General features: G+C 42.6%; 1 protein-coding gene across 1 annotated transcript in view; it reads left to right on the top strand.

Moving 5' to 3' along the window:
- Positions 1-271: 271 nt before the first annotated feature.
- The window catches only part of LOC140191426 (ankyrin repeat domain-containing protein 33B-like), a 75,700-nt gene continuing 57,996 nt past the window's right edge, over positions 272-17,975 (top strand). Inside the window, exon 1 of the mRNA XM_072248840.1 lies at positions 272-591. Coding sequence (XP_072104941.1) covers positions 304-591 — 288 coding nt within the window. The 5' untranslated portion in view covers positions 272-303. The remainder of the gene's footprint in view (positions 592-17,975) is intronic.

Raw genomic sequence — 17,975 nt, 5'->3', positions numbered from 1 at the left:
CTATACCTTCTAGCTTTTGATTCACCGACTCTGGGAAAAAGACCGTGTGCATTCACCCCTCAGTTTGTGAATTCCTGCAATAGGGTTGCTTCTGGGCCCAGATTTGATAAATAGATTAACCCCTGCCACACATTCCACTGTTGAATTCTGCTTAGTTTCAAGACTGGCCAACTCAGTCAAGGACAGTGGGCGGGATAATGTCCAGTAATGATTAAGCTTACCAGCTGGATTTTAACCACAGTCCTTTTATGATTGCTGTAAAGATTAGAAAAGATCTGAGGCCTGAGTGTGGCAACTCTTAACATGGCAAAGAGTGGGGATTCTGCTCACAGGAAGACAGAGGACTTCATCTCAGCTGCACCCTGCTATCGTCATCCTGTTCAGCAAGACCCCAATGAGGGCTACAGTGGCAAATTGGAGGGTCTCAACAGTATTAAGTGTTCCCCTCCTGAAACTGAACAAAACGGTGAATGGCAACGAAACAAAGTTCCAACAGTGTACGAGGCCTGTGCTCAGAGAAATGTCTGGGAAATGCTAACGACCAGAGTGGAAGAAGAAGAAGAAATTAGTGAAGCAGATGTAATTGAAAGGGTAAGAAATATGTATATTTATCATTTTACTTTCTCTGATCCCATATAATTTACTTATTGAATTAATAGCTCAAGTAGTATGTTTCACTGTATGTTTGTAATATGCATGTGATAATAAATAAATCAAAATCTAAAAATCTAAATCTAACTTACTGAAATTGCATATTGTCACCACTGTTTCAGCTACTGAATTAACCACTCGGTGGCTACTTTATTAGGTACACCTATACACCTGCTGGTCTAGCAAATATCTAATGAGCCAATCACGTGGCAGCAACTTAATGCATAAAAGCATGCAGGCATGGTCAAGGGGTTCAGTTGTTGAGACTAGGCATCAGAATGTGGAAGAAATGTGATCTAAGTGACTTTGATGTGGAATAACTGTTGGTGCCAGATGGGGTGGTTTGAGTATCTCAGAAAAGGTTCAAAGGTTCAATTTAATATCAGAAAAATGTATACAATATACATCCTGAAATGCTTTTTCTTCGCAAAACATCTATGAAAACAGAGAAGTGCCCCAAAGAATGAAAAGCAGTTAAACGTGAGAACCCCAAAGACACCCCCCAGTTCCCCCCTCCCGCGCATAAGCGGCGGCGAGCAACAATCCCCCCCTCCCCCCACTGACAAAACAAAACGCTGATCTCCTGGGATTTTCTTGCAGAGCAGTCTTTAGAGTTTACAGAGAATGTTGCAAAAAACAAAAAAACATCCAATGAGCAGCAGTTCTGTGGATGAAAATCCCTTGTTAATTCAGACTGCTGAAATGAGAATGGCCAGACAGGAAGGTGACAGTCACTCAAATAACCATGCAATACAACAGAAGGGCATCTTTGAATGCACCAGTCAAAACTTAAAGTGGAAGGGCTTAGCAGCCGAATACCACAAACATACACTCAGGGGCAACTTTATTGGGTAGAGAAGGTTCCTAATAAAGTGGCCACTTAGAGCGATGACTAATTAAATTCACACATAGATTGTGGCAATTAATATATATTTACAATTAAGTCTAATTTCTGAACATACAGAATTTACATTGGCAACAAAGCAGATGTACTTAAAGAAGCAGTGTCTAATGCAACAAGCAAAGTTCATTTAAATGAAGCAAAGTGCCTCTTAAATACAGTAGTCTATTCACTGGGATAAAATTATTTATTCAACGAAGTACAGCCTCTTTACTACAAAAACCATCTCATAGTGCAGACTATTTAATGGATCAAAAATACTTAACTTTATACAGCAAACAGCTTCTTTCTAAGTGAAAGTGGAGTCTATTTGACACAACAAACAATCAAGTTAACATTGCAAAATTATATTTTCATTGCAGAAAACCACTGATTAAACACAGGGAACCTGTGTCCATTTAATGCAACAAATATTCTCTTTAATACAGGAAGACCTGTTTGAAGGAACCAATATTCTGTTTAATTTCACAGATTGCTTAAAAGAGCAGAGAAAATTCAATGCAGTAAAGGAATGTTTTAAAGAGTAAAGAGTAAACAAACCTAGCACAGCGGATAATGTCTATTTGATACAGCAAACAGAATCCATGTTACATAGCAAACAAATTTATTTAATGCAAGAGTTTTGTTAACAGCACAGATTATTCGATAAAGCAAACAATATCCACAGCCTTTTAAAATACACCGAAGGCATGGTGCTTCATACACTATATATAACTTTCTTTCACTCTCTCTCTCTCTCTCTCTCTCTCTCTCATGCAAGGCTCCTTCAGAAAGTAAGGAGGCATGGGATCCAAGGAGACCTTGGGCTTGAGCACAGAAGGCAAAGGGTGGTTGTAGATGGTTTGCATTCTGCATGGAGGTCTGTGATCAGTGGTATTCCGCAGGGATCTGTTCTGGGACCCCTCCTCTTTGTGATTTTTGAAGAAGTAGAAGGGTGGGTTAGTAAGTTGGCTGATAACACAAAGGTTGGGGTGTTGTGGATGAACTGGAGGGTTGTCAGAAGTTACAGTGGGACATCAATAAGATGCAGAACTGGGCTGAGAAGTGGCGGATGGATTTCAACTCAGATAAATATGAAGTGGTTCATTTTGGTAGGTCAAATTGGAAGACAGAATATAATATTAATGGTAAGACTCTTGGCAGTGTGGAGGATCTGAGAGATCTTGGGGTCCGAGTCCATAGGACACTCAAAGCTGCTGAGCAGGTTGACAGTGTTGTTAGGAAGGCATACGGTGTGTTGGCATTCGTCAACCGTGGGATTGAGTTCAAGAGCCGTGAGGTAATGTTACAGCTATATAAAACTTTGGTCAGACCCCACTTGGAGTACTGTGCTCAATTCTGGTCACCTGACTACCAGAAGGATGTGGGTACTATAGAGAGCGTGCAGAGGAGATTTACAAGGATGTTGCCTGGATTGGAGGGTGGACCTTATGAGAATAGGTTGCGTGGACTTGGACTTTTCTCCTTGGAGCGACGGAGGATGAGAGGTGACCTGATAGAGGTGTATAAGATGATGAGAAGCATTGATCGTGTGGATAGTCAGAGGCTTTTTCCCAGGGCTGAAAAGGCTAACATGAGGGGGCATAGTTTTAAGGTGCTTGGAAATGCGTACTGAGGGGATGTCAGAGGTAAGTTTTTTTTACACAGTGTGGTGGATGAGTGGAATACACTGCCGGCGGCAGTAGTGGAAGCAGTTACAATAGGGTCTTTTAAGAGCCTCTTAGGAAGGTACATGGAGCTTAGAAAATTAGAGGGCTATGCACTAGGGAAATTCTAAGCAGTTTCTAGAATAGGTTACATGGTCGGCACAACATTGTGGGCCGAAGGGCCTGTAATGTGCTGTAAATTTCTATGTTTTCTCTCTCTCTCTCTCTCTCTCTCTCTCTCTCTCTCTCTCTCTCTCCCCCTCTCTCCTCTCCTCTCTTCTCTCTGTCTGTCTTTGCTACATCTAACTACATTTGCATGAATAATCTAACGTGAGCCTTTTCATGTTATATGTCAATGATTTAGCTGACAGAATTGATGGGTTTGTGACCAAGTTTGCAGATGATACGAAGATAGATGGACAAGAAGGTAGTGATAGGGAGTCTGCAGAAGGACTTAGACAGATTGGAAGAATGGGCAAAGTAGTGGCAGATAGAATATAGTGTCAGGAAGCATATGGTGATGCACTTTGCTAGAAGGAATAAAGGTGCAGACAATTTTCTGAATGGGGAGAAAAATTCAAAAATCTGAGTGGCAAAGGGACTTGGGAGTCCTTATGCAGGATTTCCTAAAAGTTAACGTGCAGGTAGAGTCAGTGGTGAGGAATGCAATGTTGACCTTCATTTCAAGAGGACTAGAATATAAGAGCAAAGATGTGATGTGAAGGCTTTGTAAGTTTTGGTCAGATGGCACGGAGCATTGTGAGCAGTTTTGGGTCCCTTATCCCAGAAAAGATGTGTTGGCATTAAAGCGGGTTTGAAGGAGGCTCGCGAGAATGATTCTGGGAAAGAAAGAGTTAACATATGAGGAATGTTTAATTGCTCCAGGCCTGTACTTGCTGAAGTTTAGGAGAATGGGGGGAGGGATGGATCACACTGAAAACTCTTGAATATTGAAAGGACTAGACAGAGTAGAGTGTGGGGAGGATGTTTCCTGTACTGGGGGAGTCTAGAAATAGAAGGCCAGCCTCAGAATACAGGTGCATTCAATTAGAAGAGAGATGAGGAGGAATTTCTTTAGCTAGAAGGTGATGAATCTGTGGAATTCATTGCCACAGACGGCTGTGGAGGCCAAGTCATTGGGTATATTTAAAGCAGGAGTTGATTGTTTCTTGATTAGTAAAGGTGCCAAAGGTTATAGGTGAAGGGAGGAGAATGGGGTTGATAGAGGAATATATATCAGACATGACTGAATAGAAGAGCAGACTCGCTGAGCCAAATAGCCTAATTCAGCTTCTATATTTCATGGTCTTATGGTCCAAACCTTGCAAACACTTATTTTTACTTCTTGACTAATTTTAGCTCCTTTCTTGACATCTAAGGTTCCATAATCTTGCCATACGTGTCCTTCTTTCTGACTGGAACGTACCTGACCTGCACTCTGTGCAGTTGTTTTTAAACACCCTCCACATTTTGGATGTGGACTTGACCAAAAACAGCTGTTCCCAATGAACTCTCCCTAGTTTCTGCCTAATTCTTTTGTAATTTGCCCTGCTCCAATTGAATACTCTGCCACAAGGCCCATACTTGCCCTTATTTACAGTGAAGATAAAATTTAAGGAGTTGTGATCACTGCTCCCCAACTGTTCTCCCACTGAATGGTCAGTCACCTGGCCAGACACATTTACACATCACCAGGTCCAGTATGGCCCCTCCTCTCAATGGACTATCTACAAACTGATCTGGAGCTCTAACTTGGATGCATTCCAGAAGTTCATCCTCTACATTACCAACCTTTATAGATTAAAGTCCCCCATGCCTTACCCTGTTACACACAATTTTATTTCCTCTTTATGCAGTGCCTGATGTCACAGTACTATCCAGAGGTTCATAAACTACTCCCACCAATGTTTTCTCCTCTCTGCTGCTTCGTAATGCCACCCAAACTGATTTTATTTTTACACTGATCTGCTGAGCCAAATTCCTTTCCTACCACTGTACAAATGGCTTAAAATGGCTGTTGTTTGCTCAGTTACATTGACTGTTACTGAGTTACCTGGTATCTTTCAGGTGTAGTTAATCGACTTTGCTTACTGTACTAAATAAACTCAGTATCATGAATTAACTAGACTCTGAGTTACAATAAATCTTTATAATATTCTTCAATAATCATTCAAGTGGACATTATGTGTGCTCCTGAGAGACCAAGTAGCCTACTCCTGCTTCTATTTCTTATGTTCTATGGATCTAATGAAGAAAACAAAGTTTGTTTGATACAATATTGATTTAATATGACATACCTGAAGTTAACCAGCTGGTTGGTGGTGAAGGGGCATCTGCACTAGACTTCAAGGTGAATGGTTCTGGGTTCGAATCCGGCCGGCCCCTTGCACGCTTTCCATCTGTGCTGGATTGAGCGTTGAGCTAGCAACTCGGCCTTGTTAAAAAACAAGTGCTGAAGACATGACAAAAAATGCCGCCAATGCGCCACACAGTGCAAAAAGGAACAATAACACGAGGTGAATACAGCAAAAGTAGACATCAATTTAACTTTGTCTCTCAACCTCGTCACGTTTAACTCAGCTGCCTTCTGAATTGCTCAGTCTTTAAACTTTTGTGACCTTTCAATCCATTGCAGAACTCTCTTCAGATTCGTGACAAGATCCTCTTTCAGTATTTTTCTTTCTTTCATTAATTGGTCGCTATTTGGTACATTAAATATCCATGAGAAAGATCTATGGTAATAATTGGACTCCTCTGTATGTAGTAAATTAACTGTGGTAATAAGTAAACTTGGCAGTATTAACTAGCCTGTGTAGTTGTATGACTGTAAGTAAGCTCTGCTTGTTAAATTGGTTCAGTGTGCTGCATTAACTTGTTTTTCTACTGCTGTATTAGATAAGATATCTCAAACAACAAAGAGAACCTAAGTACAGAAACAGAATCAGGTTTATTATCACTGACATATGATGTGAAATTTGTTGTTTTTTGTGCAAGACATAAAGTTACACAAAGAAATAGTGCATAAAAAGCAGTTTTTGTGGGTTTATGGACTGTTCAGAAATCTGATGGCAGAGGCTTCACTTGCTGCAATTGGTAAACTTGGCGAGAAACAGAGGGGGGGGAGGGGGAGAGAGGGAGAGGGAGAGGGGGAGGGAGAGGGAGAGGGAGGGGGGAGAGAAAGAGAGAGAAAAAGAGAGAAAATAAAGCCATAAGACATAGGAGCAGAATTTGGTCATTCAGCCCATCGAGCCTGCTCCATCATTCCATCATGACTGATTTGTTAGCCCTCTCAATTCCATTCTCCTACCTTCTCCCCAAAACCTTTGACTCCCTGACTAATCAAGAACCTATCAAATTCCACTTTAAGTATACTCAATGACTTCTATTCTGAGGCTGTGCCCTTTGGTTCGAGACTTCTCCATTATAGGAAGCATCGTCTCCATGTCCTGACTATCATAACAACATAAGAAATAGGAGCAGGAGTCGGCCATCTGGTCCATCGAGCCTGCTCCGCCATTCAATAAGATCATGGCTGATCTGACCATGGACTCATCTCTACCTACCTGCCTTTTCTCCATAACCCTCAGTTCCCTTACTATGCTAAAATCTATCCAACCTTGTCTTAAATATATTTACTGAGGTAGCCTCCACTGCTTCATTGGGCAGAGAATTCCACAGATTTACCATTCTCCTTGGAAAAGCAGTTCCTCCTCATCTCTGTCCTAAATCTACTTCCCTGAATCTTGAGGCTATGTCCCCTAGTTCTAGTCTCACCCACCAGTGGAAACAACTTTCCTGCTTCTATCTTATCTAACCCTTTCATAATTTTATATGTTTCTATAAGATTTCCTCTCATTCTTCTAAATTGCTGCACCTGCAAATCAACCTTTTGTGATTCATGCACAAGCACTCCCAAGTCATTCTGCACAGCAGCATGATGCAGTTTTTTACCACTTAAGTAATAACCTGCTCTTCCATTTTCCCTTCCAAAGTCGATGACCTCACATTCACCGACATTGTATTCCATCTACCAGACCCTTGCCCACTCACTTAACCTATCTATATCTCTCTGCAGTCTCTCTGTATCTTCTCCACAATTTGCTTTTCCACTCAATTTAGCGTCATCAGCAAACTTAGATGCACTACACTCGATCCCTCGATCCCCTCTTCCAGATCGTTAATGTATATTGTGAACAATCGCGGGCCCAGCACTGACCCCTGTGGCACACCACTCACCACTGATTGTCAGCCAGAGTAGCAGCCATATATTCCAACTCTCTGCTTTCTATTAGTTAACCAATCCTCTATCCATGCTAATACATCACCCCAACTCTACGCATCCTTATCTTATGGCTAAGTCTTTTATGCAGCCCCTTATCAAATGCCTTCCGGAAATCCAAGTAAGTAACATCCATCTGTTCCCCTCTATCCACTGCGCTCATTATATCCTCAACAAACTCCAGTAAGTTTGTCAAACAGGACCTGCCTTTGCTAAATCCATGCTGCATCTTCCTGATAGATCCATTTCTTTCCAGATGCCTCACTATTTCTTCTTCACAGCTTTCCCAACTACAGATGCTAAACTAACTGGCCTGTAGTTACCTGCCTTTTGCCTACATCCTTTTTTGAACAGTGGCGTGACATTCACCGTCTTCCAATCCACTGGGACCTTCCCAAAGTCTAGAGAATTGTGGTAAATTATCACCAAAGCCTCTACTATAACTTCTGTCATTCCTTTCAGTACCCTGGGATGCATTCCATCAGGAACAGGGGACATGTCTATCTTCAGGCCCAGTACAACCTCTTTAATGATAGCTAATGTATTGAGGTCCTCACCTCCCATTGCATCCATATCATCTCTCTTTGGCATGTTAGATATGTCCTCCACTGCGAAGGCTGACATAAAGTAGTCATTCAAAGCCTCAGCCACTTCCTCTTTACCCAATATCAATTCCCCCTTCTCGTCTTCCAAAGGATCTACATTCACTTTATCCACCCTTTTCCGCTTCATATAATTATAAAAGCTTTTACTATCCGTTTTTATATTTTGTGATAATTTATTTTCATAATTTATCTTCCCTTTCTTTATTGCTCGCTTTGTGGTTCTTTGTTGCTTTTTTAAGTCTTCCCAATCTTCCAGTTTCTCACTACTCTTGGCGAGTTTGTACGCACAAGCATTTAGTTCAATGCCTTCTTTTATTTCTTTAATTATCCAAGGCTGACTCTCCCCACCCTTACTGTCCTTGCTTTTAACTGGAACATACTTTTGTTGAGCACCGCAAAAAGTCTCTTTGCAAGTCTTCCACTGTTCCTCAACCTCCCACCATATAGCTCGTGTCGCCAGTCTACACTAGCCAAATCCTCCCTCATCCCATTGTAGTGTCCATTGTTTATCCAGGCCTTTCAATGTTCTGTAGCTTTCAATAAAATCCCCCCTCATCCTTCTAAACTCCAGCGAGTACAGGCCGAGAGCCATCAAACGTTGCTTCTCATAAACCTCCTCTGGACTCTCTACATTGCCAGCATATCTTCCTTTGATAAGAGGCCGAAAACTGCTTACAATACTCCAAATGCAGTCTGACTAATGCCTTATAAAGCCTTACCATCACATTATTCTCATCCTTCCAAAATGAATGCCAATGTTGCATTTACTTTCTTACTACTGACTCAACCTGCAAATTAACCTTTAGGGAATCCTGCACAAGCACTCCCAAGTCTCTTTGCAGCTTCGATTTCTGATTTTTACTTTATTGTCGCCAAACAATTGATACTAGAACCTACAATCATCACAGCGATATTTGATTCTGCATTTCCCACTCCCTAGATTACGAATAGATAGTAAATATTAAAAATTTAAATTATAAATCATAAATAGAAAATAGTAAAATGGAAAGTAAGGTAGTGCAAAAAAACCGAGAGGCAGGTCTGGATATTTGAAGGGTACGGCCCAGATCCGGGTCAGGATCCGTTCAGCAGTCTTGTCACAGTTGGAAGGAAGCTGTTCCCAAATCTGGCCGTATGAGTCTTCAAGCTCCTGAGCCTTCTCCCAGAGGGAAGAGGGACGAAAAGTGTGTTGGCTGGGTGGGTCATGTCCTTGATTATCCTGGCAGCACTGCTCCGACAGCGTGCGGTGTAACATGAGTCCAAGGATGGAAGATTGGTTTGTGTGATGTGCTGCGCCGTGTTCACGATCTTCTGGAGCTTCTTCCGGTCTTGGACAGGACAACTTCCATACCAGATTGTGATGCACCCTAGAAGAACGCTTTCTATGGTGCATCTATAAAAATTAGTGAGGGTTTTAGGGGACAGGCCAAATTTCTTTAGCTTGCTCAGGAAGTAAAGGCGCTGGTGGGCCTTCTTGGCAGTGGACTCTGCTTGGTTGGACCAAGTCAGGTCATTTGTGATATTGACCCCGAGGAACTTAAAGCTTTTGACCTGTTCCACTTGAGCACCACCGATGTAAATTAGGTCGTGCAGTCCGCTACTCCTTCTGAAGTCAACAACAATCGTCTTGCTGATGTTGAGGGATAGGTCATTGTCTTCGCACCATGCCACCAGGTTCTTAATTTCCTCTCTGTACCCAAACTCATCATTACCCGAGATATGGCCTACAATTTCTCTCCCTGTTTAGAAAATAGTTTACACCTTTATTTCTTCTACCAAAGTGAAGGGGCTGGTGTTAGCTGTATTCCATCTGGCTCTGCTTTGCCCATGCTCTCAACCTGTCCAAGTCTTTCTGCAGATTTCCAGCTTCCTAAACACTACCTATTTTTGCATCATCCACACACTCGGCCATAAATCTATCAATTCTGTCATCTATACATATAACTTGTAAAGTAGCAGATCTAACGCCAACCCCTGTGGAACACCACTGGTCACCAGCAGCCAACCGGAAAGGGCCCCTTTATTTGCACTCTTTTTCTCCAGGTGATCTGCCAATCTTCTGACCATACGAATATATTTCTTGAAATACCATGGGTTCTACCTTTTTTAGCAGCTGTATGTGTGGCACCTTGTCAAAGGCCTTCTGAAAATCCAAGTAAATAATTTCACTGACTCTCCTTCGTCTATCCTGCTTGTTACTTCCTCAATGAACTCCAATAGATTTGTCAGACAAGATTTCCCCCTAAGCAAACCATGCTGACTTCAATCTATTTTATTGCGAGCCTCCAAGTACCCCAAAGCCTCATCCTTGTTAAGCCTAAAATTTTACCGACCATTGCAGTCAGGCTGACCAGCTAATAATTTCCTGGGATTTTTTTTTTGCCTTCCTCCCTGCTTAAAGAGTAGAGTGACATTTGCAATTTTCATCTGGAACCACTCCTGACTCTAGTGATTCTTGAACGATCATTACTAATGCCTCCACAATCTCTTCAGATACCTTTTTCAGAACCTTGGGGTGTAGTCCATCCAGTCCAGGTGAATTATTTGCCTTCAGGTATTTTAGTTTCCCAAGTGATTTTTCCTTATTAATAGCGGCATCACTCATTTCTGCCCCTTGACTCTTTTGAATTTATAGCATGTTGCTGGTATCTTCCACAGTGAAGACTGAGGCAAGATGCTTATTCAGTTCATCCACCATTTCTTTGTTCCCCAATACTACCTCTCTGATGTTATCTTCCAGCGGTCTAATATCCAACCATGCCTCTCTTTTATACTTAAAATATCTGAAAAACAAATTTATATCCTTTCGCATATTGTTAGGTAGCTCACCTATATATTTCATCTTTTCTTCCTTTATTGCTTTTTAGTTGCCTTCTGTTGGTTATTAAAAGCTACCCATTAATTTTTGCAATATGTATGCTCTCTCTTTGCTTTTGTGGTGTCTTTGACTTCCCTTCCTAGCCATGGTTGCCTCATCCTCCCTTTAGAATGCTGCTTATTCTTTAGGATGAACCGATCCTGCATCTTCTGAATTATTCCCAGAAACTTTTGCTCTTTATGCTCTTTTGTCAACCCTGCTAGTGTCCCCTTCCAATCAACTTTGGCCGGCTCCTCTCTCATGCCTCTGTAATTCCCTTTACTGCACTGTAATACTGACACATCTGATTTTAGCTTCTCCCTCTCAAACTTCAGAGTGAATTATATCATATCAAGATCATTTTCTCCTAAAGGTTCCTTTACCATAAGCTCCCTAATCAAATCTAGTTAATTGCGCTACTCCCAATCCAGAATTTCCTTTCCATTTCTGACACCTCCTTCCCCTTTCGCAATCTCTCAGTCTGGAGACTAGCTGTCAATTGAAATTTTTTATAAACTTATTGATTTCCATGGGTATCTTGACTATAGCTCTTCCCACCCTATCTCCTGTAAAAATGTTATTTCCTTTTCTCAGTTCCTTCATCTCCACCTCATCTGCTCCCAAGATATGGCCTTACTTCCCAGGACATCAAAGATGTCTTCCTTTTTCAAAGTATGGGTTTCCCTTCCTCCACTATTGATGCTGCTCTCACCCACATTTCCTCCATTTCCTGAACATCTGCACTCACCCAATCTTCCTGCTGCCTTAATAGTGACAGAGTTCCTCTTGTCCTGACCTATCATCATGTGAGCCTCCTCGTCCAACACGTCATCCTCCACGACTTCCACCATCTCCAAAGGGATTCTATCACTAAGCATATCTTTATCTCATCCCAATCTCTGCTTTCTGCAGGGATTGCTGCTTCTGCAATTCCCTTGTCCACTTGTCCCTCACCACTAATCTCCCTCCCAGAACTTACCCCTGCAAGCAGCACAAATGCTACACCTGTCCATTCACCTCCTCCTTCACCTCCATTTGGGGCCCTAAATAATCCTTCCAGGTGAGGCAACACTTCACCTGCAAATCTGCTGGGGTTGTCTATTGTGTCTGGTGCTTCCAAGGAATGCTCCTGTACAATGTTGAGACCCATCATAGATTGGGGCACCAATTTGTTGAGCAGCTCTGTTCCATTCGCCAAAAGCAGAACTTCCCAGTGGCCAAACATGTTAATTCCAGTTCCCATTCCCATTCCGACATATTGGTCCATGACCTCCTCTTTAGACAAGATGAGGCCGCCCTCAGTGTGGAGAAGCAACACGTTATATTCCATCTGGGTAGCCTCCAACCTGATGGCATGAATATCGATTTCTCTCTCCAGTTAAAAAAATTCCTCCCCCTCCCCTCCTATTCTTCTTCCAATTTTTTACCTCTCTTTTTGCCTCTCTTTTACCTCTCCTCACCTACCTATCACTTCCCCTTGTGTCTTGTCCTCCTTGCATTTCTCCTATAGTCCCATCCTCCTTCCCTTTCTCCCATGGTCCACTCTCCTTTCCTATCAGATTCCTTCTTCTCCAGCCCTTTATCTTTCCAACCCACCTTGCTTCGCCTGTCACCTTCTAGCTGTCCTCCTTCCCCTCTCCGCACCTTTTTATTCTGGCATCTTCCATTTCAGTCCTGAAGGGTGTCGGACTGAGATGTCGACTGTTTACTCATTTCCGTAGATGCTGCCTGACCTGCTGAGCCCCTCCAGCATCTTGTGTGTGTTGCTTTCCTTTCCCCCAATGGGCTCAACCACAAGCTGCTTGAAAAAGCCAGTGATAGCCACAGTGAGGAACCTGCCAATTTTTAACTTCACCATAAGCTCAGCTACCTTGTTTTGTACACTGCATACCTTCAAATATAACACCTTCAGTCTTGTATTCACCACCCCTCTTCTTAATGTGTCAGAATCAGAATCGGGTTTATTATCATCGGCATGTGAAATGAAATTTGTTAACCTAGCAGCAGCAGTTCAATGCAATACATAATCTAGCAGAGAGAAAAATAAATAAATAAATAATAAAATAAAACACAATAATAAATAAACAAGTAAATCAATTATGATTATGAAGACACACAGTCCTCTTTTATTGTCATTTAGTAATGCATGCATTAAGAAATGATACAATATTTCCTCGGGTGTGATATCACAAAACACAGGACAAACCAAGACTGGAAAAACTAACAAAAACCACATAATTATAACATATAGTTACAAACAGTGTAACAATACCATAACTTGATGAAGAAGTCCGTGAGCACAGTAAAGTTCAAAGTCTCTCAAATGTCCCACATCTCACGCAGACGGAAGGAAGAAAAACTCTCCCTGCCATGCCGACCACAATCCGACTCTGAGTCATTCGAAAACTTCGAGCTCTGATCAGCTCTCTGACACCGAGTACTGAGCGCCTTCTTCTCGGTCACCAAAAGCAGGCAAGGCCAGGGATTTTGAGGCCTACCTTCCGAAAGATTCACGACCACACAGTAACGACAGCAGTGAACAGGCGTTTCAGAAATTTCTCCGGATGTTCCTCTGTGCTTTCACGTCCATTCTCCATCAAATCAGAATTGTCCACGGCCCCTATTTAACAGATACAATATCATTTTTCACCGGAGAGCTGTGCACGCGCGGCGCGTCGCCATCTTCTCCTCCTGCCCTCAATTACATATATTGAATAGATTTTTTAAAACGTGCAAAAACAGAAATACTGTATATTAAAAAAAAGTGAGATCGTGTCGAAAGCTTCAATGTCCATTTAGGAATCAGATGGCAGAGGGGAAGAAGCTGTTCCTGAATCACTGAGTGTCTGCCTTCAGGCTTCTGTACCTCCTTCCTGATGGTAACAGTGAGAAAAGGGCATGCCCTGGGTGCTGGAGGTCTTTAATAATGGACGTTGCCTTTCTGAGACACCGCTCCTTGAAGATGTCCTGGGTACTTTGTAGGCTGGTACCCAAGATGGAGCTGAATAGATTTACAACCTTCTGCAGCTTCTTTCAGCCCTGTGCAGTAGCCCCTCCATACCAGACAGTGATGCAGCCTGTCAGAATGCTCTCCAAGGTACAACTATAGAAGTTTTTGAGTGTATTTGTTGACATACCAAATCTCTTCAAACTCCTAATAAAGTATAGATGCTGCCTTGCCTTCTTTATATCTACATCGATATGTTGGGACCAGGTTAGATCCTCAGAGATCTTGACACCCAGGAACTTGAAACTGCTCACTCTCTCCACTTCTGATCCCTCTATGAGGATTGGTATGTGTTCCTTCATCTTACCCTTCCTGAAGTCCACAATCAGCTCTTTCGTCTTACTGATGTTGAGTGCCAGGTCGTTGCTGTGGCAGCATTCCACTAGTTGGCATATTTCACTCCTGTATGCCCTCTCATCACCACCTGAGATTCTACCAACAACGGTTGTATCATCAGCAAATTTATAGATGGTATTTGAGCTACGCCCAGCCACACAGTCGTGGGTATACAGAGAGTAGAGCAGTGGGCTAAGCACACACCCCTGAGGTGCACCAGTGTTGATCGTCAGCAAGGAGGATATACTATCACCAATCCGCACAGACTGTGGTCTTCCGGTTAGGAAGTCGACGATCCAATTGCAGAGGGAGGTACAGAGGCCCAGGTTCTGCAACTTCTCAATCAGGATTGTGGGAATGATGGTATTAAATGCTGAGCTATAGTCGATGAACAGCATCCTGACGCAAGTATTTGTGGTGTCTAGGTGGTCTAAAGTCATGTGGAGAGCCAATTGAGATTGCGTCTGCCATTGACCTATTGTGACGATAGGCAAATTGCAATGGGTCCAGGTCCTTGCTGAGGCAGGAGTTCAGTCTAGTCATGACCAACCTGTCAAAGCATTTCATCACTGTCGATTTGAGTGCTACCAGGCAATAGTCATTAATGCAGCCTACATTATTCTTCTTAAGCACTGGTATAATTGTTGTCTTTTTGAAGCAAGTGGGAACTTCTGTCCGTAGCAGTGAGAGGTTGAAAATGCCCTTGAATACTCCTGCTAGTTGGTTGGCACAGGTTTTCAGAGCCTTAGCAGGTACTCCATCTGGACCTTCTGCCTTGCGAGGGTTCACTGTCTTTAAAGACAGTCTAACATCAGCCTCTGAGACAGAGATCACAGGGTCATCAGGTGCAGCAAGGATTTTCACAGCTGTAGTTATGTTCTCCTTTCAAAGCGTGCGTAGAAGGCGTTGAGTTCATCTGGTAGTGAAGCATCGCTGCCATTCATACGATTGGGTTTCGCTTTGAAGGAAGTAATGTCTTGCAGACCCTGCCAGAGTTGCCATGCATCTAATATCACCTCCAACCTGGTTCAAATTTGTCTCTTCGCCCTTGAAATAGCCCTCCGCAAATCATACCTGGTTTTCTGGTACAGGCCTGGGTTGCCAGACTTGAATGCCACAGATCTAGCCTTCAGCAGACAACGTACCTCCTGGTTCATCCACGGCTTTTGGTTTGGGAATGTGCAGTAAGTCTTTGAGGGCCACACACTCATCCACACAGGTTTTAATGAAGTTGGTAACAGCTGCAGCATACTCATCCAGATTCAAAGATGAATCCCTGAATACATTGTCTAAATTGAATTCTTAGCCCTTTCTAAATGTTCTGCCACACATTTTATTCTGGAGGCTTCATGAACCTCTCCCTTTACTTTTCCATTCTGTTGCGCCCACCCTCCCTACTACTTAGTTTGAAGCCCTGTCCACAGCCCCAGTTATGCGATTCGTCAGGATCCTGGTCTCATCAGAACAGGTCCTTCATTCTCCAATACAGGTGTCAATATTCCATGCATTCAGCCCCACTTTTCCCACACAAATCTTTGAGCCACACACTTAACTCTCTAATCTTCTTGACCCTGTGGCAATTTGCACATTGCTCAGGCACAGAGATTATTAACTTTTTGATTTTACGTTTTAATTTAGTCCTTAGCTGCTCAAATTCCCTCAGCAGAATTTATTTCCTTCACCTACCTATGTCATTGGTACCCAGATGGATCATGACAGCTGGATCTTTCCCCCTCACTCCAAATTTCTCTGCAGATCAGATGGGTTTCCGGAACCCAGGCATCAGGCAGATAGCTCAGTCTTCGAGGCTTCCAATCCTTGCCACAGAGAATTGTGTGTATCCTCCTGATCATACTATCCCCCATTACAATTGCATTTCTCTTCTCTCCCCTGTCTTAATTAGTTCCCTGAACCATGCATGGTACCATGGTTCGGTTGCTTATCCTTCCTACAGCCCTCACCCTCATCCACACAGGGAGAAACAATCTCAGACCTGTTAGAGAAGCTCAAAGGCTCTCCCTACCTGCCTCACTGCCTCACTTAGTCACACCCTCTTTTCCCTGGCCAAAGTTCAAAGTAAATTTATTAGCTAAATACACATATGTCACCATATACTACCTCAAGATTCTTTTTCTTGTGGGCATTCAAAAACACAATAGAATCAATGAAAATCTGCACACAACAGACAGGCAAACGGCCAATGTGCAGAAGACAACAAACTGTGCAAATATAAAAAATAAAATAAGAAGAATAATAAATCCTTCTTCTTAACTTCATCACTCCACTGGGACATAGATCGCCAACCGCATCTTGCCATTTAGAAGGTACCCCTCCACCTATCTTCGTATCATCTGCAAACATTACCACAAAGCCATCAATTCCATTATCCAAATCACTGATAAACAACGTTAAAAGCAGCAGTCCCAATACTGACCCCTGAGAATCACCACTAGTCACCTGCAGCAAACCAGAAAAAGCCCCTTTTATTCCCAGTCGCTACCTCCTACCTGTCAGCCATTCCTCTATCCATGCCAGTATCTTTCCTGTAATGCCATAGGATTTTATCTTGTTAAGCAGCCTCATGTGTGGCACCTTATCAAATGCCTTCTGAAAATCAGGTAAATGATATCCACTGCCTGTCCTTTGTCCACCCTACTTGTTCCTTCCTCGAAGAACTCTAACTGATTTGTCAGGCAAAATTTCCCTTTACAGGAACCATGCTGACTTTGACTTATTTTATCATTAGTCTCCCAGTACCCTGAAACTTCATCCTAAACAATAGACTCCAACACTTTCCCAGCCACTAAGGTTAGGCTAACTGGCCTATAATTTCCTTTCTTTTGCCTTCCTCCCTTCTCAAAGAGTGGAGTAACATTTGCAATCTTCCAGTCCTCTGGGACCATGCCAGAATCAAGTGATTCTTGAATGACCATGACCAATGCATCCATTATCTCTTCAGCAACCTCTCTCAGGACTCTGGGATGTAGTCCAGGTGACTTATCCACCTTAAGACCTTTGAATTTGCCCAGCATTTTTTCCTTTGTAATAACAATGGCACTCACTCTTGCTCCCTGATGCTCACAGACCTCTGGCACACTGCTAGTGTCTTCCACAGTGAAGACTGATGCAAAGTACCCATTAAGTTCATCTGCCATTTCTTTGTCCCCCATTACCAGCATCATTTTCCAGTGGTCCAATATCAACTCTCACCTCCCTTTTACTCTTTATATAACTGAGAAAACTTTTAGTATCCTGTTTTATATTATTGGCTAGTCTGCCCTCATATTTCATCTATTCCCTTCTTACAGCTTTTTTTAGCTGTCTTTTGTTGGATTTTAAAAGATTCCTAATATCCAACTTCCCACACACTTTTGCTACCTCATATGCCCTTTCCTTGGATTTTATGCAGTCCTTAACTTCCTTTGTCAGCCACGGTTGCCTACCCCTGCCAATTGAGAACTTCTTCTGTGGGACATATCTATCTTGCACCTTGTGAACTATTCCCAGAAACTTCAGCCATCTCTGCTCTGCTGTCATCCCCACCAGTATGCTCCTCCAATCCACCTTATTCTGAATGCTATGCATATTTAAATACAGCACCTTCGGTCCTTCTTCACCCTTTCAAATTTTGCTTCCATAAATACCTCATTTGTTCCTATGTGCCTATACCTGCTATGCTCTTCCTTTTTCTCT

Source organism: Mobula birostris, chromosome X (assembly GCF_030028105.1).
Source record: "Mobula birostris isolate sMobBir1 chromosome X, sMobBir1.hap1, whole genome shotgun sequence".
In the NCBI taxonomy this organism is placed as follows: domain Eukaryota; kingdom Metazoa; phylum Chordata; class Chondrichthyes; order Myliobatiformes; family Myliobatidae; genus Mobula; species Mobula birostris.
This window is presented reverse-complemented; position numbering and strand designations above follow the sequence as displayed.